The sequence below is a fragment of the Chelonoidis abingdonii genome, chromosome 4, assembly GCF_003597395.2.
Source record: "Chelonoidis abingdonii isolate Lonesome George chromosome 4, CheloAbing_2.0, whole genome shotgun sequence".
NCBI classification, from domain to species: domain Eukaryota; kingdom Metazoa; phylum Chordata; order Testudines; family Testudinidae; genus Chelonoidis; species Chelonoidis abingdonii.
This window is the reverse complement of record NC_133772.1, coordinates 65,845,036-65,871,337: the sequence shown is the minus strand read 5'-3', so window position 1 is coordinate 65,871,337 and position 26,302 is coordinate 65,845,036. Positions and strand designations below refer to the sequence as shown.

The 26,302-nt window shown below is 39.4% G+C and overlaps 1 protein-coding gene across 1 annotated transcript in view; it reads left to right on the top strand.

The window, feature by feature from the left end:
• Window positions 1-26,302, top strand: part of PRMT3 (protein arginine methyltransferase 3) — a 108,732-nt gene that overhangs the window by 30,650 nt on the left and 51,780 nt on the right. The window contains exons 9-11 of the mRNA XM_032794571.2: window positions 8,018-8,139; window positions 11,132-11,231; window positions 24,969-25,047. Coding sequence (XP_032650462.1) covers window positions 8,018-8,139; window positions 11,132-11,231; window positions 24,969-25,047 — 301 coding nt within the window. The remainder of the gene's footprint in view (window positions 1-8,017; window positions 8,140-11,131; window positions 11,232-24,968; window positions 25,048-26,302) is intronic.

Below are 26,302 nucleotides of genomic sequence, written 5' to 3'. Positions count from 1 at the left end.
AATGGTATTCATATATTTTCAGAGCTCTCTAATGTGGCATGTCCTTTGTGAAACCAGTCAGTCTTCCCCTGCTTTCGTGCACACGGTTCTGTCTCTCTTCCCCCTCTGCGCTCACCTTCTACATACTTTCTTCCCCTCTGGTTCTCTTCTCCATGGGTTTGCTGCTCACCCACCTAATTGCTTCTCCCCCTTTTTGGCGGCTGGCAGCTGCAGTCCTATTGGTGGCTTTCAAATAGAATAAGCCTCACTCCTGTTAGTAACCTCATGTTAGTTCCACTGACTCGTTCTTAAGCCTGACATTGATGAATCAAGCCTCTTACAGCGCAACTTCCTGCACAAAATAAATTTTTATTGTTTCTAACTGTGCATTTGAACCCTTCTCAGTATGTGAAAATGGAATGGGCAAGACTTAAGGAAAGGATACTCTAGCAGTGTCCCACTACTGCCATAGCATCCAGGAGAAAACTACCACATTTGCTTGCATCTCATTCTGGCCAAAGCTGAAATTCTGGTGCTGAGATACGATATTGGTCTGGTAAAAGCCACATCTTGAATTTTCTTCAAGACCCTGTGTCTAGGGTTTATGCCCAGCCTGTTAAAAAACCACTCTCTGTGCCCTCCTCTCTCCAGCAGCAGTCTTTCTTGTTAAGAATTGCTTGAATATTTTTCTTCATCTAATGTGCAAAATATTTCCTGAAAGCAAAATATCTTACTAGACCATTAAGGTTGTGAAATTCCAAGCTGGGAACTGTATTAACCAAGCGTCGTCTTGAACTTCTATTTTGTCCAGTTTCAAGTCTATTGGCTATAATAATCAGAGTAGTATGAACATTCAAATATAGCAGTATTGGAAGAAAGGAAATTGTGGTGCTTAGTGTTGAACCTGTCTGAAAGGTCAGCTGTGTATTTTCAGAAAGCTCAGAAAATTTCACTTGCTTTTTAGTCCAAAACTAAGGCATCAAAAAATACAGAAGTTAGGAGGGCAGTTAAGTGCACTGGTGATGCATTAATTCAGAAAATCAACTAGCCTGTGCTGTAATATCCAGAATAAATCATGCCTCTATCAGTATGTGGCTCAGGAAATTACTGCTTGCTGCCTCTCAACATAGAATTGTCAGATTTTAACAACTTGAGGCTGATTTGTCCCCAGAAAAGGAACTTTGTTTCACTTTATAACTGAGACATCTGTTTTTGTTTTGTTTTTTTTTTAAAGGGGGAGATTGTATGGAACAAAGAAGTTGCTTTGCCTAAGATTTGTTACAGGTACACTCCATGTCTGTGACGCTCCGTGGGGTATCTGTTCTTGAGTTCATAATTTAGCTCTTCCTAAGATTGTCGGCCATTAAGGGAATAGATTTAATTGACTGGATAGCTAACCGCTTCTTTCCTTAATCCAAAGTAATTCACTTTTCTGTTAGTATGAAATTGTGCTTTCCGGAAAGTAACTGCAGAGGATACTCAGGATTCAGTAGCTGCAGTGCTATAATACGCTGCAGTGCTGTCAAATCACCAGCCCAGCTGCTCCAGGTATCTGGTGAGAGGCCATATGTGATCAGGGCAAGAATACTTTAGCTGTAAACCTCTATCCTCAGGCTAAGTGGTGATTATTGTTCGTCTTTCAGTTTTTCAGATGTGCTCCAGTTCAACTATTCTACCTATCTATCCCATCCCTCACGTTCCCGTGCTGGGTTAGTTCCATTTGGTTTTTAACTAACCAGGGCAACTGTCCAAAATGCTGTCGGTTTTAATTTTCCCCATTAATGGTGATTGCTCGCTTCTGTGCAGCTGTGAAACATGGTCATTGTTTTGCAAAGGTTTATTTTTAACCCTCATTTTCCAGCTTTCATGGTTCAGCTGTTATGTTACATCCTGTAGATGAAATGCTATGTAAGAGCAGGACAGTATCATTTGGAAAACATGAGACTTCAACTGTTAGAGAAGCATTGGTTTTATTTTCCATTCCTGTCTCCAGAAGACCTCAGCCTGATTCCTGTAGCCGCTCCATGCTAGAACTTCAGTGGCAATGGCAGTACCACATATGGATTGGCCGTTGAATTGACTTCTTACTGGAACAGTTGCAAAGGTTGAAGAGGAGTGCATAGTTCCTAGGAAAAATTCTGTGTCCAGAACTTCCATTTCCCTATCTGTTGATGGTGGATTACAGACTGGTGTCTTGGTGTCATCCCCTACCAGGTGGAATTCACAGTGGTGATTGGGAAGCACAAACAGTTAAACAAGTATTTATCATGAAATTTTTCCTAGATACTTGCACATTTTTACGAAGATGTGCTGGGATGTTAAAAGTAAACTTCGTCTTGCCTTCTTTTTTAGTACCATGCCACAGCATAACAAACCTCCTGTAAACAGTAAACTGTAGGGGATGAAGAGGCGGAAATGTGGTGCCTGAGGGATGAATTCACTGTCCAAAATGCACAGTGGGGTTGTATGCAGTCCAGACGTATCATGGGATGGAGGTCTGGCTGTACAGTTCTTAATCTGTATTACCATGTGTGTTTGCATGTAGTCCACATGGAAATGTAATCACATTTCAGCAAAGGGTGTATTTTTCAGGGAAGCATTTCTGTGACAAACTTGTGGTGGACATCCTAGACAGACAGGGCTAACAATCAAGTACAATAAGAAAGGGAAAAGGATTCAGAGTAAGTGGAAAGGCACAGACGGCCAGCAGAGCCTGTGGAGAGAATTGTGGTATGTGAGAAGAGACTTGCAACACAGTTTCTGGAGCAGGCACATTGCTTGAGGGAGGAAGATGGAGCGCAGCAGAAAGACCTATTTGCACTAACTGCTGCTAGAGTTCAAGCTCCTGCACCACGTCCTGAGTCCCCTGCACGGTACCATGTTCTGCAGACTGGGAACACATTAGGCAATGCCGTGGTTGGATGGCCCATGCAAGGGGAACTGAATGCTAGTTGGACAGGGTAAACCACATGCCTGATTGCCTCAGAAACTTCCACCACCACTTTTCCCACAGTTGAATTTCCAGTACCAAACTGGTTAGCAGCAGCATGCTTCTGGACCAGCATGGCCTTCCTCATGCATGTTCCCTGACGCTGGAGGGTCAGGGCAAGCGGCTCATGAAGCTTCAGAAATATTGTTTTCTTAATATGACCGTTCCAGACTCACTGCTGATCATCCCAGGCCCATGTGGTGATGTGATTCCACCAGTCTGTGCTTGTGCTCCAGAAGCGCTGGTCAGCATAGGGGGCATCAACAGCTATGTAGAGGGTCATGAGAAGGATCAGTGAGTTCAAGTCTGTCATTGCCCTCCTCCAACAGATCCTTCCGTAGATCGGAAAAACACCACTGAAATGCCCACCGGTATCTCATGGATGCTCTGCCTGTTTGCTGACACAAGAGTGAAAGTGCAAGCAGAAGAAGCTCTTCAAACAGGGAGCTCTCCCTGTTGCTGGCCGCAGTCACCAGAGGCGTGCTGACCCAGTAGATGTCTTGGCTTAATGTGTTGGCAGGCTGTAACAACTATGATGGTCAAGTTTTCCTATAGAGCACCACGAACAAAGGTTTAGAGCAGCTGGGGAGGACACTAGGCAGCCTGGGATAAAGTGATTTGACTCAAGTGTGTGTAGTGCAGTGTGGACCCATAAGCACTGCTGTGAGACCCAGTCAATGTTCAGTGTGGATGCTCAAGCGCAGGCTTACAAACACCAAGCCTGCTGTCGTAAGTCCCACAGATTTAGGTATACATTAGAATGTAGACAGAGCCTTAGGGTTTACAGGCTTCTTGCCACTGTAACTGGCAGCCTTGGGAGCCTGGCTCAGGCTGTGGCTTTGAGTCTAGGCTCTCAGCAACATAGCAGGGAGTCCAAAAGCTCTGTCTGCAGGCTGTGGGAGTTGGGCAGGCTGGGGAGCAACTGGCTTGGGAGTTTGGAAGCCCTGGGGTCCAGATGGCAGGGCTGCCCTGGGGCAGTGGACTCGGGGGGTCTCAGCAGTTGCTAATATGTTTCATGTCAATTTTACTGCGGTCCATCACTGAGTAGCAGCTGTGAAACTGATCAGTCATTGTTAAAGGTTACTCATTTCCATTCAGTCCTGCAATTAAGGTGTAACACTGTACTGACAACAGCAACTTTCATCTCAAGTTCAAAGACTGGAAAGTTTGTGGTCCCATTTTGTAAATGGGAAAACCAAGGCAGGGATTAAGAGTCATCGTGGCTTTAAAGCCATTACTTGAGAAGAAAAATTTGTGTGAAGGGTAGCAACCATGCTGAAGTGAGGAGCCCTGGAGAAATTCTAACTGGCTAAGTTAGCTAGAATTCCTGCTGGGGTGCATTTGCTAGAATGGGAATATCTTTCAGGGGCTGCTAGTGCACTCCTGCTATACCTATCTAGTTCTGCTGGCAAGAGCAAAATGGGGGACTGGGAGAAGAGTTATGCCCATCTTCTCTCCTTGCACTTTTAAGGAGTATTTTCCCAGACTAAGGTTAGCAGGGAGAAATGTCAGCATTTCCTGATATATCCTGGCCCCAGCCAGGCATGCAGAGGGGGATGGGGAAGACTCTTTTTGATTCCCAATCTCCATCCAAGCCATTTCTTGCACCTGCATAGTCTAGGCGTAGTGAAGCCCAAAGTGACTTGCCTAGTCATATAGAAAGTCAGTGGCAGTTGGAAACTGAACTTGGGGCTCCTGAGGCACAGGCATCCATCTCCTGTGCTGACTCTGGAACACTTCAAAAAACTTTTCCTACTTAGCATTCAATCACCAGCTGACAAAGTAGGTTTCAATGTCAAATCCATGGTGAGGTGCAGTTCCCATACCTGGTAGTGACCCTTATTTTTACATGTTGGCAAATGGCCTTCCATATAAAAAAACCCTCAAGTAATTCGTAGGGCTTTCATGAAGTAAATAGGTGATGGTCAATATCCTTCTGTCAGCCCTATCCATCTGTTGCAAGCCTCCCAAAATGATGCTTCTACCCTTCTGCCTTGGCCCTCCAGCTGAGGGAAGTTTGGGTGGGACAGGTTGCCTTATTTAGTATTATGAATGATGATGGTTCTCTCTCTCTCTCTCTCTCTCTCTCTCCTTGTACTTAAGAGTTGTAGAAACACCTGTAAGAAACCCACTGAATCCCCCTTGTAGGGAATATACCCAACACAGAGGTAAATGGAGAAGAGGTAAAAATGGTATTTACATAAGCAGAGAAACGGCAAGTTGGGGGGCATTTATGTAGTGTCAGTAAAGAATTGAGCAACATATCGGGAGAAAGGTGGGGTTTTTTGTTTTGTTTTTTTTTGTTTGTTGTTGTTGTTTAAACCTAATCATGGTACTTGCATGGGAATTCCAGCCACAATTCAATTTTTTATTTTTTTTTGTTTAGTGATCACTGTGTCTGTTAATTTATTCTCTTCATGGAAAGTAGATATTTAAAGGTGCTTGCAGATTATAAACACTCTTTGTAGAACAAAGGTATCTAAGTTACAATTGGCTTATAAACTAACACTTCAAAATATTTTTATTTTTACTTCTAATCCTTACTGATTCTTTCCTTTACTTCTTGACTCTAGTACTTACCTAAGCACTTTGTAAATAACTGTTTTAAAAATCCTTATCTGAGCTTTTCTATACCAAGTTTGTGCTTGTAATGAATCTTTATGGCAACATATAAAAATCACCAGATAGGCTCAGAATGGAAAAAGCTGGGAAACCTTTAAGTACAGTGCTGTGAATAGTACAGCTGGAATGCAAGTTTTTCCACAGCAGTGCTAGTTTAAATTCTGACAGTATGAACAGTTTGGTGATATCGAAACTCTAGTCTAGGGGTCGGCAACCTTTCAGAAGTGGTGTGCCGAGTCTTCATTTATTCACTCTAATTTAAGGTTTTGCGTGCCGGTAATACATTTTAATGTTTTTTAGAAGGTCTCTCTCTACACTCCTGCACCCAGACAGAACCCCCTGGACTCTCATGTCCCATCCAACCGCTCCCTGACAGAACTCTGGACCCATACAACCCCACCCCGCTCCCTGCTTGCCCAACCCCTCTCCACACCCCTGCCTCCTGACAGCCTCCCCAGAACTCCCGACTCATCCAGCCTCCCAGCTCCTTGTCTCCTGACCACATCCTCCAGAGACTTCCCCCTACCTTGACTGCCCCCCCGACCCTCCTTGCTCCCTGTCCCCTGACTGCAATGACCTCTGTCATAAACAGATAGTAGAAGTTAATAGAACAGAAGTATTTTATATCTCTTTTGACTGTAAAGGGTTAACAAGTTCAGTAAGCCTTGACCAGAGGACCAGTCAGGGGACAGGATACTTTCAAATCTTGAGGGAGGGAAGTTTCTGTGTGTGCTTTTAGAATTTGGTGGTTGTTCTTTCTGGGTTCTGAGAGGGACCAGACGTGCAACCAGGTTTTTCTCCAATCTCTCCGATATAGGCTCTTATAAGTTTAAAATAGTAAGTACTCGGTAGATAAGGTGAGTTAGGCTTATGTTTGTTTTCTTTGTTTGCAAATGTGCATTTGGCTGGAAGGAGTTCAACTGTGTATTTGGCTGGAAGGAGTTCAAATTTGTATTTTGCTGAAAGGATTTTAATTTGTACTTGTATACTTAGGCTGGGAGGGTATTCCCAGGGTCTATAGCTGAAAAACCCTGTACCTAATCCATCTTAAATTTACAAAGATAATTTTTACTGTTTTTCTCTCTTTAATTAAAAGTTTTTCTTGTTTAAGAACCTGATTGTTTTTTTTTTTTATTCTGGTGAGACCCCAGGGGACTGGGGTCTGAACACAGGGATTGGTGGGGGAAAGGAGAGAAGGGGGGAGAGAGAGGTTAATTCTTCTCTGGTGTTAGATTACTTTCTCTCTCAGGGAGTCTGGGAGGGGGAGGGAGCAAGGAGGAGGAAGGTGAATTTCTTCATCTGTTTTGTGATTCAAGGAGTTTTGAATCACAAGTAAGTCTTACCAGGGTAACCAGGAGGGGAAGCCTGGGAGAGTAGGCAACGGTGGGGGAAAGGGTTTACTTTCCTTGTGTTAAGATCCAGAGGTTCTGGGTCTTGGGGTTCCCTGGGCAAGGTTTTGGGGGGATCAGAGTGTATCAGGCAATGGAATTCCTGGTTGGTGGCACCGCTACAAGTACTAAACTGGTAATTGAGCTTAGAGAAATTCATGCTGGTACCCCATCTTTTGGATGCTAAGGTTCAGAGTGGGGAATTGTACCATGACAACCCCTATCCACTCCCCACCCCCTAACAGAATCTGGGACTCCCATGCCCCATCCAACCCCCCCTGCTCCCTGACTGCCCCCTCCAGAGACTTCCACCCCTAACCATCCCCATCGGGATCCCACCCACCCTGCTGCCTGTCCCTTGACTGCAGCAGGGCTCCAGATAAGCAGGGAGTGTCTCCCTCCCCACAGATGCAAATGCTGCCCCGCGGGAGCACGCAGCCCCGGCCCCAGAGCGCTGCGTGCGTGGCGGTAGGGCTCCAGGGGAAGGTGGAGGAGGGGCTGGAGGCTTGCTGTGCTCGGCCGGATGCTCCAACTGGGGAGCGCGGACACTGCAGCCTGCCACGTTGGCAGGATTTTTAATAGCACGCGGAGTCCCAGCAGGCAGTCGTGTGCCATTAAAAAAAGGCTTGTGTGCCATCTTTGCCACGTGTGCCATAGGTTGCCGACCCCTGCTCTAGTCTCTAATTTTCTGTCCATCCTAGTTATGCAACTTTCCCATGTTAATTTTTGTAGTAGTTTTAGTGTTGCATGCCCAAATAATTGCATGTAAATGTTACGACTCATGAATGATTTCATCTTCAGATAGAGCTAATCTGCCATGTTTACCTGGCTCTTCAGAGGTACTCCTTTTGTATGATGACGCTTTTAACTTCTCTTCAGTTGTAATGGATGATTGGGTCATGGCTGGATTTTGGGACTGACGTTATTTGAACAGTTTAATTCCTCCTGTTAGGTTATAGTTTCAGCAGAGATAATGAACAGCTTTGTGGTGATTGGAAGAAAAATGAACTAAGAGTAAATGCTACCTTCTTTGTTTCAGGTAGTTTTGGATGTTGGCTGTGGGACTGGAATACTCTCTATGTTTGCTGCCAAAGCAGGTGCGAAGAAGGTGATTGGAGTTGACCAGTCTGAAATTGTTTATCAGGCAATGGACATCATTAGGTAGGAAAAGTTGCTGTAACTTAAGTGACTGTTAGTGATCAGTGGTCAGATCTGCTCATGTCTTTAAAAATCTTCCCTTTTAACCAGCATTGGCTGAGACTGAGTACATGTCTTTTGGTGAGGATAAATGGAAAGCAACTACCAATGGCTTTTCTATTCTAGTGCTTCCACTAGTAGCTCCACCAGTGGTAGCAATAGTGAGAAATTTTAGGTAAATTTTAGGTAACAAATCTTAGTGTAAGGTAAGAGCCACATTACATTAAGTTTTGTTACAATTTCTGATCCACTCTAATCAAAACAGTCCAATTTAATTTTATATTCTATGTTTTGTAATTGTCTTTTACGGTTGAAGTCTTTGTTGGTCCTTAAAAATGAAGACTTTTCATGCTTTAGCTTATTTTATGCTTTTAAAGAGTTTTAAAGAGAGTTTATAAAATTCACTTTGCTGACTTAGTTATCAATTGATGGCATAGTTAAGAGGGTGTTTTAGCTTTATAAGTCTGCTGTGGAGAGCCTTACTATACTAGAATGCTTGCTACAAATTGGTTGTCTGTAATAGACTTTAATGGAGTCTTCCTTTTGTAGCGCACGTTACAAAATGTCCACTTATTACTTGCTGCCTTTTGTTCCGCTCTTAAATATACAAAATCAGACTAATTGTCCTCTATCTGTTTTCTTACTAGCTGGAGGGGAACATTATTATGTTGCTAACATTAATTTTCGTTAGTGTCAGCAAAACCTTTGTTTAAAAAAACAAAACACTGCAAAGTCACCAGGAACAAAGTATTGCTTCCAGTTTCACTAGGATGTATGTGGCCATGTGTAAAAGTAGGATGTTGTGATGGAACAGGGAGGACGGGGACCCTTGGAAGTTGAGGACTTTGCAATATGAAGAGTGGGAGGATGAGAAACATGGGACTAATGACATGAGAAGTAATGTGTCAGGAGAAGCTGGTGAGAAGAGTGGCTGATCCCTTGGTTACAGCTATATGTTTGGTTACTTCTTCTGTAAAACTGTTTTATTTCTCCTATTTGCATTCAAGCAATTTATGACAGCCTTATTATAAGTTAGTACTTTTCATAAAGGGTGTAACTGTCAAGTTCATCATAATGTGATGAATGTTTATTGTAATATCATAAAATGACAAGGTTAGGAGTAATGCAAGAGGAGTAATGCAATTCCTATGTTGTAAGCAAGCCTGCTCACCTATGTCTGAGTCATGACTTCAAGTGCATCTGCCCCTCAGGAAGTACAGTTACTCATATATATGCTGAATTAGTAGCATGTGGAAGAGGTCAGTGACTAGGGTATAACTGACTTAAATTGAAAGTCATGGTGAAAAATTAGGGTAAAAATGAGGTGAATTAATCATGATGAAAATTAGGGTTCTGAGTCAGGTAACTATCTGCATCACCACATAGAAGACTCCTGAGTTAACTAACTGTGCTTCTGGCCTTGTCCTGAATACCTAATAGCTGTCCAATGACTTTCTAGTGTGAAGCATGATTTGAAGTTGTCGCTGTAGAGTAAAAAATAAAAATTGACCTGCCAAGTGAGATCCCTGCATTTTTCTATAGTGTAGTTGCTAAATCACTTTTTACTACTGTATTGCACTTCACATAAGTAATGGATATAATGAATTTCCACTTTTTCAATTTACTGTTCCTCCTATGTATATTTTGACCTTTGCTTTGGCTAGATTTCTCTAGCTAACTGCTGCTCAGATTCATTGATCTATTTAAAATTTCTCATTTATCAAACTTAATTCTAACTTCTTTTAGTGCATATTTAGCAGCAGAAACAATTCTTTTTATCACTATTATCGCCCTTGGTGCTGTAAATTCTCAAAATATTTCAACAGAGGATTCTGAGGTTTGGTCAATATTTAATTGCCCCTCATTCAAATGTTCACATAGCCCGTCATCGTTTCCATTTCTCCCTCATGTTGTCTCTGCTGTTGTCCTCTCGATTAAGTTTTTAATGAGATTACTGGGTTTCACTGAAAGTGAGGCGTAGAGAGATTGTAGGAGTAAGATATCCAGAAAAGGGGCAGAGATTAGAATTGTGGAGAAATAAATTTCTCTGGTGCAAATAATTATTCTGTCCTCTATAACATTAGCTGTCATGATAATGCACATGCAAGAAAGATTGATATGGTGCACTACGAAGACTGGAAATATTATAACTCAAGTTGTTTAGCACTTAAATGGCAATGTGTTTTTATTCAGAAAACTGCAGCAACATGGCAAAGCATACCTTTTGTACTGAACATGTTTCTACTATAAATTGTGCATAAGGTAATATCGGAATACTGCAGTTATTAAACATTGCAGATAACACTGCGGAAAGCACAATGAAGAAAATGCCTTTATTGTAGAATGATATTATTGATCTATGGGGAGCAGTTGCTCTCAGTGACTTTGCAGGTGGTTTTGCTTGCACGCAATTTGTTTTTGTTAAAATAGCTTTGTGAGGGAGTTAATTTTCATCACTCATTAGCGTGCACGCCTCACAACACTCTAGGTTTATTCAGGGGGGTCAGAGAAGAAGAATTGGGAACCTACAACTGAAAAGAAGGGGGAGATGTTTTTCATTTTATTTTTTCCTGTGCTTTGAGGCCAACAACTTTGTATGCACAGTGCTTCAGGGATGCCCCTGTTGATCTTCTACTGACCACCATCTTTTACTTGTCACTTGCCTGATAGAATTTTTGGAACTTTTAGTATGCTCTTTGCTATTTTGAAAGATGACTCAAAAGAGGAAGATTAGAGGTCAAATTTCCAAGCAGTAAGCACTAATTTTGCTGAACTCTTACTCTACTACAGGTTCTTTACTGCATAGTAGAGAAGAATGTTTTACCCCTTAGAAAGGAGAACGTGAAAAATGTAAACATTCAGGATAGATCTTCTACTTTATTATTGAAATCTCTGTGGTGAGTTAACATTAAGGAGTCATCTAATATTACTGATATTGTGAAATTGTAACTTGCAGGCTGAATAATCTTGAAGATACGATTACCCTAGTCAAAGGAAGAATTGAAGAAGTTGATTTGCCTGTTGAGAAAGTGGACATTATTATATCTGAGTGGATGGTAAGATGCACAAATAACTAAATGAAGTGTAAAAGACTTATTTTTTTTTAAGCAAAAGCATTATCAAAATCAGTTTTACAAAAATAATCCTGATTTTTTTTTTCAGTCTAGGCTAGTTTAATTGAATTTTGAAATCTCTCTTTCCTGAAGGAGAACTTTTTGTCACTAGGAAAGGTGGAGGAAATGGTCCTCAATATCTGGCACCAGAAATACCTGATTATCACTGACACCTCTTTTCTGGGTTGTCCCAATTCAAGATTTTTAAAGCATAGTTATATTGCCTTTTTGTAGTGTACTATATCTGATACAGCTCACCATCTATATTGAATTTGCAGCTTGATGCTTGTGTAGTTTGTGACTGTGTGGCATGATGTTTCAAGAACTCATGGGTAAAGTCTTATAACATAGGTTTCACGTAGGAAGTCCATTTAAAAAAATTGAGCTTTGCCATGTATCTTGAAACATCATCATCTTACTTATACATAGTTATGTAATGTAGCTAATCTTTTTGAGCATCTGTGGAAATATAAAACTACATTGGTAAGCATTAGATTGCTTTGTTAAATGCACTCCCTCCCTGCCAAGTGGTTTAAATTTTAAATTGATGTCACAAAATTTGTATCCGCATCCCATCCATGATCTGCAAACATGGTCCTCAGATGTAAAGCAGATATCTGCAGATTTGCGGGGCTCTAGATGTAAAATTTGGGTCTGCATCCATCTGCGATCCACAGACATGGCCCATGAATGTAGATATCTGCAGATTTGCAGTGCCTTAGTTGTCTAGTTCTCTCCATATACATTTTGTCTAATTTGTCTGTTTTGCAATCTTTTTGGGACAAGTATCATGTCTGACTTTTCATACAGTCAGCAGTTAACAAAGATTGACTAGCTTCTTATTGCATTTGCAAATGTACTCTTGGCTCTTACTGCCTTGACTTCCATATCATTTGCATTAAGTAGTTTAGAGTTGGAAATATGCAAGTGTTTTGAGTTGTACTGCCTTTAGTTTCAAATATTTCATACAGTTTTATAACAGTGTGATACTTTGGTTTAATCACGTGCTAACTAAATTAGTAAAGCTCCCAGGCTCAAGTTAGCCACTTTGGTTACTTTTGACAGTATAAATACTTGCTATTTGGATGGCATTACAGTAGTTTTTCTGTAATTACCTAGTGATAGACACCAACTGTGGAAATTCCAAAAGCATCTTAGAGTATGTCTACACTGCAGCAAAGACAATAGAAATGGTTTCCATAGTACTTAGTCAAACACACACACACACACTCAGTTTTTTAAAATAATTTCTTTTTACAATGATGTGAAAAATACCAGTACAGATTTTTAAAAATGTTATTTATATGGTGGTAGCTCCCAAGACCTTTATTAGAATTATGGCACTGTTACAATGCACCATACAGACATTAGGAAAACAGATTTAGATTAAGCTTTGTGCAGCAAATTTATTCCAGAAAACTAGCAGAGTGATAAACAATAGAAGGGAAGGTGGAGGAAGAATGAAGTTAATATTAACAAATGAATTCCCTCTCTTATGCTTCTGAGTGGTTTTTGGAAGAGATGTGACATATATACAGAATAAAGTGTGGTATAAAGATTTAGTGTTTCATTACACGATTCTAGACCTCAAACAAACTTGCATATGTCTTGTGGTTTACAAAGCATTATTTTACAGTTTAAAAAATGTATATTGGTAGATCTTTCATACTTTTCATCTGTAAAGTCAATTACCTCAATCTGTCCAGGTCTCTGAGGGAGATAAAATTGTAGCTGATAAAATGGGGAAATCTCTTGGCTTTATATACATGGTATTGTTTTTTTGAGGGGCAGGGGAGGAGTAAAGATTCAAATGCCCTTTTGACCTTCTAGAATGAACAGCAAATGATATGGATCCTAATGAAAAGCTGGGACTCTTCACCTTTCTAAGAGTCTAAAGTTCTTATTTCTAACCTTTGTGGGTCACGAGGTGTTGGATCATAGACTTCCATAGATGCCAGATCAAATTATTGCCTGTCCTCAAATTAGTCTAACTTATTCTTGCATGGGGGATGTGAATTTACTGGAGTGATGTGACAGGAAGGGTTTCCCCTGGATGTTTTAAAAGGTGACTACTTGAATCTGCTTAGAGATTTGGAATACAGAAGTAGCGCTAGCAGATTCATAGAGTCCAAGGCCTGGAGGAGATGGATTAGTGGCCAAAGGTGCAAGTGAGATGGTTAGAGAGATGATAAATTCAGTTTATCATAAGGATACTGCCACATGTGGATTCACACTTCAGCCCTACATGACAGGGAACTGATGGCCTTTTGTGGGACTACAAGATTGAACTAGCAGTTTTTTTAGCAAAAATTCTCACCATAAGCAAATAACTTTTTGATGGGAGAATAAAAAATACCTTACCATCTTGGGTGGGTAGGTGCAGTATCACTTGAATTTTTTTTTTAAAAAATGACAAATGGATGAGCACTTTTTTTACTTGCACTAGTAATAACATTGTAACAACATTGCTGGTCAATCCTGAATAGTGACATATTACACTCTACAACATCTTCCATGTTTTACTATTGCCTTGGTAACATTCCCAGGCTACTGAGAATTTTCATTTTTGTTTAGAAACTGCAGATCTTATATAGCACGGCACAACTACATAGCTTCCAAGCTGGCTGCCTCCTTAAACTTTTTTTCTCACTTAGCCATTTAAGTTCTATATACCAGTGGAGCTATTGGAAGGGGAATGGAAATAATCATACATAGATACAAAAATGAAAAATTGAGACTAGTGAAGATATTCAGGAAACATTGTTGAGTTTAGACCATGCTAGTTTTTAATTGTCAGTGTTCCATTCTTTGAGCACGTTCACTGGCAAAGATATCGCTGCTCTTATTTAGCAGATATTGTAGCACGCTAGTTGGATTAAATTTCCCTTAACAAAACTATGGAGGAAGGTAGAGCCAGTGGTACATTGCACAGAATGTTTTTGTGGGTGTCTCATTTTGTGTGCCTAAAACAAAGGTTTCGTGCTTTCTGCTCTACTTATCATCCTCATCAAGCTTAGAGGTAGGATAAATGAGCAGTTTGTCTCTTCTGTGAATTTTATTTGTGTTTCTTGGCTGGCTAGCAGGCAGGGGATGTTGATAAATAGCGAAGCCAGTCCTCCTCTGTGCCAGAGACTGAATGCACTGTTGGTAAAACTGAAGGACTGAAATGTACATCTTACCTCTTAAGTCCAAAATGTAACTAAGACACCAGTTTGTTTCTGTTCTCCATTAAAACTAGCTTGTAAATTACTCTGAAGATTTAAAAAAATGTGGTCAGTTGGGAGCTACCCTTCCATGTAGTGTGTATCGAAAGGCATAATGCCAAAGACTGGAGCTAACCCAAGAGGAGGTTCCCGGCCAAGATTCCTCCCCAGCTGTGCATTTAATGGAGAGACTGGTTGGCCTCGCAGCCTGAATCAGGGATTTCTTGTGTGGGCATTTGGAGCAGAGGACCACCCCACCATAATGATCAACATGGTTTAGAGCAAGATGATAGTGACCAAGTAATGACCCCTCCTCTTTTCCTCACAAGTTGGCAAAGTATTGGAGGAAACTAATCTGTTGTCTTACTGTTCTGCAATTATCCTCTTAACCTTATTTACAGGTGAAGTCTTAGTACGGGAAAGCTCTGCAGAGTGAACAAAAAATACAACTCTCCTTGAAGAGCTGCTATGTCCTCAAACAGTTAGATGTGTCCATAGCCAGCATATATGGAATTAAAAGGCTTATCTATCTTTCCGCATAAAGCAGAGCCATGATTTAAGGTTGCGCCTTTAATGAACAAAGAGTTGGCAGTGTTCAGTATTTTGGAGTACTTTAATAAAAATAAGCTGCCTTAGAATAGCAGTGATTGTAGGGATTCTAAGTAAGCAAATGTTGTGGTTCCCAGACTTCCAGGATTTAAGTGACCAGTTCTGTGAATGTAGGAACATAAGATTTTCTCCACCAGATTAGACCACTGGTCTTGTATGCAGAGGTGCCTTACCTCTGGCATTGTACTTGTGGTGTTAGAGAAGGATGAGCCTGCTATAATGCCCTTGAGTTACCTTGTGTTCTGAACTATAGAAAACCTTAATTTAGAGAACTATAATTATTATTGGCCACACAATTATCCAGCCCTTAAAAAACCCAAAACCATTGCCAGTATATTTAATTTGTTGCCTTTGTCATAGATATTCTACAGGCAGACTGATCAGATCACTTTATTCAAAATGTAGTTCTTAAATTAATTCCCACTTACTCTTGTATTCTGTATCAAGATGCTGCTAAAACAGTGCTCATATATAGTCCATTGGCAGTCTGCAAATGGTTACCAAGTAGAGGATTTTCTTTGTGCATTTGTGTGTGTACAGTGCTTCAAGGATATAAATCACTGTGGGTGTCAAGTTTTGTTTATTATACCAGATTTAAGCGGAAGTTCAGAATCTTGCTCCGAATACTGCATTATCATCAGGTATTGTGTGCAAAATAGCTTGTTGCAGGCAGAATCATGTTTATGCCCTTTCCCTGGAGATAAAGATTTTTAAGAGGCAATGATGTCTTACATCAATTAGAGTAATTCTACATACAGTACTTAACTGTGAAACGAGCTGCTATATGACGTGCTGATGCAAGTTCTATAGTTAAATTGAATCAAACATTCCTTACACAAAAATTAGGGTGGTGGGTATTTTATTGCAAACATGAAACACCTTTTGGCATATTTGCAGATTTTATATGCTGTTTGTAGAGAGGATCAGTGCAAGTAACTGAAAGAAAATACCATGTTGCACTAGTGGTTCATGGCAAAGTACTCCTCTTCCAAAATGTTGTCTCACATTTAAACCTATTTGTCTTTCCTGTTTTAGGGTTTTTTATTCTTTAGTTATTCCCTCCCTTCCTCATTTGAGCCTGAATGAATTTTACATTACATTTTTGGATCTGAAAAGAAACCTGGAATATTATCACTTGAAAAAACATTTGTAATTCTTTCTCCGAAAAGGATTTTACAGTTGAAACCCCTCCAGTATTTCTGAGACTGTTATGCTCTTTTTACATGTGGGTAGATGGAGGTATGGAGAGGTGGTGACTTATCCAAGTTAAAACAATGAATCCTTTACAGAGCCAGGTATAAAACCCCAAATTCCTATCTCTCTTAATCCTTCTCTTGTTAGAATAGCTGACATTTGAAGGAAAATCTTGTCAATTTTTCCTTATAGTTATTGCTATACATGTACCATAGTCAAGTCTGAAGCTCATCATTTTAGTGAGGAGGGAGGGGTTGCAATGAGATGCAAATTAACATTTATTACTCCCTACTGGTGGTGGGAGCTAGAGAACGAACACGTTTTATAGCTGTACATTATTTTTAAAAAATCATTTTTATTAGCTTAAATAGTTTGGTGCTTTTAATATTGTTTACCATATACAGTAGTACTTAAAGTTGATTTTGTGATGACTTTATTAAACTTTGGAAGTAAGAGCTTATAATTTTGCCAGCACTAACACAACCTTTAAATATTTTCTTTGAGAAATCGTAAACTATATTTTGAACTAGACTTTAATTTTTTTCAGTTTATTACGCTGTGAAGAGAAGCTATTTAAATGCTGAACACATTGATTCCTGTAAGGTTATATGAAAATATGATTTCAGCCCACATCCAATACTGCATATCCAATTTGTACTTTAAAATCTTCAGGTTTGGCTCTTTTTCTATCTATTCAATATTACCCTTTCTTAAGGACGCAGCAAGATGTGAATACTAATAAAATCACCTTTTTTTTTTTTTTTTTTTTTATCTAATAAGTATGACTTTGCTATGAGTATAAATATTGTTTCCCTGGCGCATTTTTGAATTAACTTGCATAATATCATTAATTTCAAGTAGTGTGAAGGCCATGTTAATAAAAGTGTAAGGAGAATGGGAGATGCTGCAGACCATGTCATGAAGTTCCTGTACAGCGTATTCTTCCTCATTTAAATGTGCCACAGCTTTATTTTGCATTTATTTGTTCCCCGTGAAATAGTTATAAAGTAAAGAGCAATTTAATAAAATCTGCAAATCAGTCTTTCATTATCTAGAAAATTGAGAGACTGACTGTCCTGTTTGTGTACCTGCCAGTGCAATATTGTTCTGTAGATTATCAGATACAATTTCCTGTCGAGTTTATTCCACCTCGTACCTTACTCCACAGTCTAACAGCCCTCATATTTGGGAATGTATCTTGATAGTTAAAAATCTTCTTGCTTAAAGAAATAAGACAAACTCTAATTGGGGGCGGGGGGGGGGAGGAGGAAGGAAGAGATTTTTATGGACAAATTATTCTGTAACTGCCTTCTACAGGATTTCTTGTTTTCATCTGGAATGTTGGATACTAACATCTGTCGGAGGCAGGGTATTAGACTAGATGGACTAGTGGTCTGGTCTGGTACAGCATTTCCTATGTTCTCAGTTTGCTATTACCACAAATCCTAATCAGGTAACAGAATGCTATTATAGCAGTTATTCAAGTGGCTGCCAAACTACGTTGTTCAGTTCTTCCTTCCCTTCATCTTGGGTCCCATTCTTTACTGAACGAGTTATCAACCCGTTTTATAAATGTCATATTTCAGGGCAACTGCAGCTTAGTTTCCCCATAGTGGTTCAGCAAGGGCACCTGCCCTCAGGCTTTCAGCTCCGCAGCTGTTGTCTTTCTTGAGTGGTGACCCACACCTCTCTCTTTACCCTGATGGGTTATTTCCAGGCTGATCAGTTTCCTGCCTTTGCTGTGTTCTCAGCAAAACACAGTCTGCCTAAATATAGCTACTTGCTTCTCCCCTGAAAGCGGTATGCAGTGTAATTGCCACAGTTATAAGTTACAGCACTTCCTAAGCAAGCGTAGTTTATTCTTAAGGAAAAAGCAGTCGAGAGAAAACATTAAAAACCAAAGAATCTACATGCATGTTAATAAGTTTACCAGAGTTCCCCCTTTCCTCCTCTTTCCCTCTCGCCACCCCAAGTTGTCTCCAACATGGGCCTCTGGCAGGTGAGTCCTCCAAAGGGGTCTCTTTTATGATCACAAGTTCATCACAGCCTCAGCTCAGAACTAGCACCTAGTTTTATGAGGCTTCAATAAGCTTAGGCCTTCCAACCATTTGCTAAGGATTGGGCCTGTCCTAGACCAAAGGCCCTGTTTGTTTCCCGGATCAGGAAGAAGGCCCTGAGTCATGTTAAATCCAAGCTGTTTGTTCAAACATTCTTTCTTTGTCTGTTTGGTCCTTGAAGAATCCAGACTGTGCCTTTAAACTGTTCTCATATAACTGGTAATCAGCTGCCCACTCTCACCCCCCACAGCAGAGCTTTAAAGGCTGAGTTTGTAGGTGGGGGTTTCCAAGTATTTCCTAGGAAATCCACTTCATGTGTATTGTCCCAAAAAAACCTTATTCTTCCCAGAGATTATATTAGTCAATTGCCTAGAGGAGTTGCACACAGTTCCACAGTGATAATTTACAATTACATTTTTAATCCAGTAGGTCCCAAAGATGTAACGTTTATTCAGCAATGCTTATCTTAATTCCATAAGATTTGTCGACATTGTTGCAGGATATTGTCATTTGTCACATCGTAGAAATACATTTGACAAACTTTTGCAGCTCTGTATGTAGCTAAATAGATGTACTGCTATACCTTTTTTATTGCAAGAACTATGTCTCCTATTGCATCCAAAGAAATTAACCCATTTACTTCCCTTTAGTGATGAGAACATGCCTAAATTGCTAGGTGTTGATCTGAAACTATATACTCCATATTTTCTGTACTTTGATTTTAGTCCAAGTCTTCAGAATTTAACAATTTAAGGAAAACTCCTTTATTTTTCAGTGACTATGACAGACTGCAGGGTATTGCATTTCATGGACTAATAGAGAAGGAAACTGATATGTAGCAATATATGCTATTCAACTGGCAAGAGTTTTGTGAAACTGTTGAAGTAAATCTCTCCTCTCATACTGTATTTAAAAATTTGACAAAAGAGTTTTTTGTTAATGTCAGTAACTAACAATTTGTATTAATGTCTGCAGACAATTTCTGTAGCAGGGTCTCTTTGCCTAGAACTGACCTTTTGTAACTTTGCTTTAAAGTAATGTGCCCAATTTTTAGCAACATTTTTGTTCATCGCTCGGGCCAGTCTACTGATTTAACCTTCCTTGAATTTAATGCATAGAACTGTTTATTTTTATTGCTTTTTGGCAGCTGGAGAAGTGTCTCATCACTTATAATTGTAAAGCATAAAGAAAGGAAAAGAACCTTGGTAATTTGTTTTAACTATTGATTATTTAGTGGCAGAATGGTAAGCTTTGTAAGAGGGAAACGCTGAATTCCACAGCACAGGATTTAAAGTGCTCCATGTATTCAGTCTGGTCTTTTACAGAGACATGTCATTTTTATGTCTGTTAGTTCAGCCACTAGCAAGACCGACTCATCGATATTCTACTCACAGATTTGTGCAGTACAGATCCCTTTGCAGTAATTTATTTTTGAAGGTGCTAATGCAAGTTTTTTGAGGTTTTTTTTTGGTTTGTTTGGTTTTTTTTTAAACTTGAACATTGTCAGTGTGGATGCAAGAATGCCCCAGAGCATCATGGGAGAAAATGTCAGGTATAATTCTCTTTCCAGATGGCACCCCTACAGGTGAGGCAGTAGCCTGTGAAATTACATTCTAAATTACACTGCAGATGAGCACAGCACATAGAGCAAAGAGTTCTGATATTGGTAATAAATGACTTGATTCAGTACCAAGGACAGTTTCCAGTAACTTACCAGGTTGTTATATTGCACTGGGGAGAACATAGGGCTTAGATAAAACCAGCAGAGCCACAGTGGAAAGGTCAAAGAAAGGACAGTGGTGTTTACTAAAATCTGATTGTGTTGCTAGTAAGGGATATTTATTATCCAGCCTTATCATTTAGACTAGACTAGATTAGATTAGTAAACGTTGTAGATAACGTGAATACAGTGTTGTTGTAGCCCTGTGGATCCCAGGATATTAGAGAGACAAAGTGGGTGAGGCAATATCTCTTTATTGGACTGGTCCAATAAAAAGCTATTGCCTCACCCTCCTTGACTGTCACTGCAGATGGCAGGCATTTTAGAAGAAATTTCATAAAGAATTAATCCATAGCGTTGAAACTTAAAGCTAGCTGCTAACATCTATTTTAGAACTTTAAAAAAAATTGAGTAATGTGGTCTTTATGAAGGGACATGTGAACATGACCTCACTCACTCTGGCTCCTATATTAAATGTTAGGGCATTAGTCTTCAATATTCCAAACTAAATCAGAATAGAGAATTGGGTGTTATAACTAAAATCAGGTGAACTATTCCTAAAGTATGTTTGAATGATTAATTTAAATATATATTGCTAGAACCTGGGCTCGTTCTTTGCCAAAAGAAATGGAATGTCTGTTGCTAAATTAACTATATTTTATTTTTGTAACTGCAAAGATGGGGTAAAGTAATGAGTGCATATCCTTCTCTTTTCAGAGGAGGTGAAGCGCGTTCCTCCCCTTCCCTGGTTTGTTGTAAATATAGGCACACCTCCATGGCTGGTGCAATTCAGCCTTTAACCATTGTGCAAAGGTTAACAAAATGTTTATATTTACCTTATGCAAGGGTAAATGGATAGAATGATACTTAACCTTACTGTTATATATTGAATCCCTTAATGTTAAGTAAGAGTGATACTAGCTAACTTTTGAGCTGACTTCATCATTGAGAATAGTATTCATCCTGGGACATATTGTTGGGATTTTTATACCCTACTTGTGGTATTTCCTATTGGTGCCAACAAATTAGTGGAGGAAGCAGGGCTAGAGAAGGAAATACCTGATACTTGACAAATGTTATGATCAAATTGTGTGAAACCAAGCCAGGTATCTAGTGTCTCTTATCATTGAATGACTTTAACCTTTTGACTAACATGAGTATCAGTAACATTTTTGTGGGGTCATTATTGGAAACTCCAGGTAATCTCTTCATTCATTCAAGAGCTCTTAAAAAATCATTCTCTACTTTGCATTTATAGACTTAAAAAACATTTTGGCCTTGCCTGGATGTCTTTTTATAGCATGGGAAATGCTGATCTTGTTATGGCTGAACACCAGTTGATGGCTAGAAGTAAATTAGTATTATCAGCTCAGTTGTTGGGCAATTATAGGAAGTTAAGTTACTATTTATGGATCTCACAATCCAGCTTTTCTTGGTATAGGTAAATATTCCAGTATGTACTGGAATAACCTATAGCCACCAGGTCCTCCTACTTTAGTCGCTGCTTCTGAATTTCTAGGTTACAGAAAAGTGGTAAGCCATTGTTGTTATAGGAACGATGAGAATGATTTAGCCTTCTCTACTGAGGTCCTCACAACAATTCGTTCCCCCTCTGATGATCTCCAGTATGTTTTACCCTTGGTTACTTCTAGAGCTCTGGCTAGTGCAAAATTAAGCTATTCAACTCCTGAGTGCTGTAGGCTGGTGTAAATGTGCTTGTGTTAATCTCTGTATCGGGGTGTGTGTGTGTGGTTTTAATTTTTGTCCTCTTTAAAGGCCCTGGAAGGTCTGAGACGTGGTTCCCTGAGGGTACATCTACAGAGATAGAAGACCCACAGCACGGCCATGGCTGGCCCAGATCAGCTGACTCTGGTTGGCCTGTTGGGCTAAAAACAATTGCTGTGTAGACCTTCGGGCTTGGGCTGGTGCCTGAGTTCTGGGATCCTTGACCTGCATGAGGTTCCAGAGCCTGAATGTCTACACAGCAATTTTTCAGGCAGGTCTCAAGCCCTGCTCAGCTGACCTGGGCCAACCATGGTTTTGCTTTTTTTTCCTTCTGTGTAGATGTACCTTGAGTAACTACCTGTCACATCAAGTAAGATTGATTGATTGATTGCTTAGCACATAGTAATGGAGTCTGGTTTTGAACACTCAGTTGGCCTTGGTCTCTTTTAGTTCAGGATGCTCTGGAATGAGAGCCCATCAGAATTAAAGTTGGTTAGTATATGGTTAACTTATTTTATTTTGTGTCATTTTCTGTAAAACTATGAACTGCCACCATACATGCTGTAGGAATTGCTGAAATAAAGTAATTGATGGAAACTAAACTGCCTATATTCTACTCAAAATCTGTAATTGGCAGGTACTGGCTATATTTATGCAAACTGTATGGAAGGATTCAGAGCTGCTGTGTGTGGTGACGGAAATTTCTTTTAAGTCTGAGAGATTTTAAGTACTGTTGTCATCCTCAATTTGCCAGTTTTTCTTTGTTATAGCAGGTGATTTTTGCCTGCCCCATGTATTAGCAACATGCAGCCCCAGCAGGTTGAATTTAAAAAGTAACTCTGTTGTTAACTCTGCATTTCCTGGCTTTAATGTTGTTCTATTGTGTGCCAACTTGTGGGGGAATTATAATAGGCTATTGACTGTAGAGATCTTTAATATATGTGTGGTGGTAAAAATGCAGAAATAAGCGTATGCTAAGACATTCTATAAGAATATAAGTGGAACAGACGAAACAGAGAGCATCCCAGAGGACAGTTTTAATTCTCTAGTAGATTCAGCAAGGATAGAGAGTTTGCTTGTCTGATACAGTTTTTTACTCAGTGTTGCATGCTATTGGCTAGTGGTACTTTAGTTATAATTACACTTAAATGTGGTATCATTTGGTGGTAAGTGCAGGAGTATCCAATGTAAGTGATACATGCTTATGAACAATATTTTCTGAGTTGTTAGTTTTCATTTGAAAATGCATACCATCTGCAAAAGCCTGGTTGTTTATTCTTTAATTATTTTTTCTTGGGGAGAAAATGATAAATGCTTTCATGTCGGAACAAACAATATATTAAACTATGCAATTGGAGTCTGAAGTGCAGAATTTTTTTAATAAGTTTTCTGTGGTCTGTTTTTTCCTCTGCATAAAACATTTTCCTTTCTGGAAATGCAGATAACATTTTATAGATCAGGCTCTTGCAATACCCTACTAGAAGTGTTCGATGTGCTTTAGTAGTGTGGTTCTGAAAAATATAGAAGTAACATTAGCAGGCAAAGGTTCCTCTACTTTACATAGCTGTCATTAAAACTGTGTATATTGCAGATGTGTTCACCAGTATCACTGTTTTTTATCTTAATTTTTTTTCAGTAGTTACAAATGTAGAAGTATTCACCTTACTAAAATTGAAATATTCCTTTTTCTAGCGATTAATCATTTCACATCCTTTTTTTTTTTTTTTTTAATTCATCACTGCTGCTCTGGGTTATGCTGAAAGTCCTAAATCTGGGTTTTCCATGTGGAAGCTCAGTTACTGGCATGGGTCCAGTTGTATCGATAAACTTTGTTTTAAATAGAGTGAGAATGAGAACTTCCAAATGAAAATACAAAATCGGTGTTAACTTTTTTTCTCAGTTGCTTCAGAAGTATAAAAACAAATGTAGATGAAATGTATAATAGTAGTGAAGATAAGGGCCATTCTGTAAGCCATAAAATACAAGGACTGTGGCGTAATCGGGGCTAGGCCAGTTTATAGAAAAATGGTTATTTACACGTACTATAAAACACGCTGTGACTCCTGAAAGGCTATTGTATATAAATCATCTGATTCCTCTAATACTGTCTTTCTATTGGCATTGGTATTGCTTGGCAGAAAACAATTGACTTGACGTTTTTTAAAAAAAATGTGCCGAATATGTTGTTTCAAACAATTAGAGTTTAGCAATTAGCCTTAAACAAATATAAACCTTAAATATTTATCAAAAGAAATAAACAGAATTTACCCATCACTCAAGGTTGTAACCAAATTATTTCCTATAAATGTGTGCAATGCCGTTGGTATGGAATCCTGTTTATAAATTGATGGAATATAGCACATCCAGGTATCTCTAGGGTGCGGGGGAAGGTTTTGTGCGTATTGTCCAAGATAGTACAGAATACCACCAAGTTACAGATGCTAAATAACATAAACATTTTCTTTGGTGTTTATCTCTTTGATGGTCATTTTAAGTGGAAAGGTATTTTCCTGTCATGTATTAGTTTTGTACTACTATACAGTCAAATCAACACATACAGTTCATCGCTCCTGAAGTTCAATAGATCTGATTTCTAATCCATGTCTAGTTCCATTGGCTAGTTCCAAGATTTCTTTTGGAATCCTATTTAGAAAGGAATGTAAATATGAAGTATACCTGTGTTGCCTGAAACTTAATCAAAATACATTAATTTAGAAACACTTTTGTAGTTGTATATTACAGGTGTGTGTGTGTGTGTATATATGTGTATATATATATATATATATATTAAAATTAGTGTGCATGGAATAGTTAATGTATATAACTTCTAATTTAGCAGGTCTTTTAGCCATTAGAGAAATGTATGATGCTTATCTGTGTAACTAGAACATTGCTGTAGAAATACTATAAAATTGAGGAAAAACATTAATTTTTTGTAAGATACTCATATTCTGGTCATGCGGAGCATATAAGAACCTAGATAGTTCTTCTCTTCTAAGCCTTTATCTTTAGGTGCTAATAACTTTATCATATAACCTTTGGGGTCTGAAAGTTCTCTAGTGAATCAATAGGAGGAGATGATGTACTGGTGTAATAACAAATATTTGCATTGACTTGTAGATATAGAAAACAGTTCTTTCTAACCTATCTTTTTTCCCCTTTCCACATACAGGGCTATTTCCTTCTCTTTGAGTCTATGCTGGATTCTGTCATTTACGCGAAAGACAAGTACCTGGCAGAGGGAGGCTCAGGTTGGTTCAGAATTCTTTCTAATAAATAATCCAACTCTGAGGCGAAAATCAAATGAACCTAAAGGCTTACAATATGCTATGCATGGCTGAGAGAGTTCTCAGCCGAAGTGAAAAATGTTTCCATCAGAGGAAGCTTCAAGGCATTCATTTACCGTAGAGGTAATAGAAGAGTATTAGATGGGATTACTCAGGCCTTAAAGTTAATGGTGTTTTCAAGAACACTTTGCATTAAAACAAAACCTTGAAAATTTGTAAATAACAGGGTACTTTTGCAACCAGAAACTGCATGCCACTTCATTTTCACCTCTGTAAATTCTTCAGTGTGCTATATGCAGTCTTTCCCAAGACCTGTTTTAAGGTTGAAAAGTATATTAACTTTGCTTAGATTATATGCCCTATGTACATGGAAAACTAAAGCTGGTCTATTTCTGGAGGAATGAAACCATTTGGGGGTGTAGTCATTTAAATCTACCCACATCCATGCTTCAGAATAACATATGCCTCTACCTCAATATATAACGCTGTCCTTGGGAGCTAAAATATCTTACCGCGTTATAGGTGAAACCATGTTATTTGAACTTGCTTTGATCCACCAGAGTGTGCAGCCCCTTCCGGCTGGAGCACTGCTTTACCGTGTTATATCCAAATTCGTGTTATATTGGGTGGCGTTATATCCTTCTCAATCTTATTTTTGCATCTACTCAATTTGGATGCGCACACTGGGCTATTCTGAAGTAGCCCCCAACTATAGGAAACAATTAGGAACTGCACTAAAGATATGTCTTCGCTACCCACCGATCCAGTGAGTAGTGATCAATCTAGCGGGGATTGATTTATTGTGTCTAGTCTAGACGCGATAAATCGACCTCTGAGCACTCTCCCGTCGACTTCTATACTCCAGCGCTGCAGGAGGCGCAAGCAGAGTCAATGGAGTGGCAACAGTCAACTCACCACAGTGAAGACACTACGGTAAGTCGATCCAAGTACGTCGACTTCACCTACGTTATTGAGTGTAGACTAGGGCTAAGGCTTTCTAGTTCAGTTCCTTAATTGAAGTTTTAGTAAATCTGCCCTGTCGCCACCTTTTGCACCGATCCTCCCACTGCAATTTGTGTGTGTGTGTGTGTATACACTTTGGTGTCCCACAGTCACATGGAAACCACGATGAGGAGGCAAGGAAGACAGCAACATCCAAGTATCACCAAAGGATAAGACAGGTCCTGAAGAGCCAGCTCAGTGGGAAGAACAAGATCCA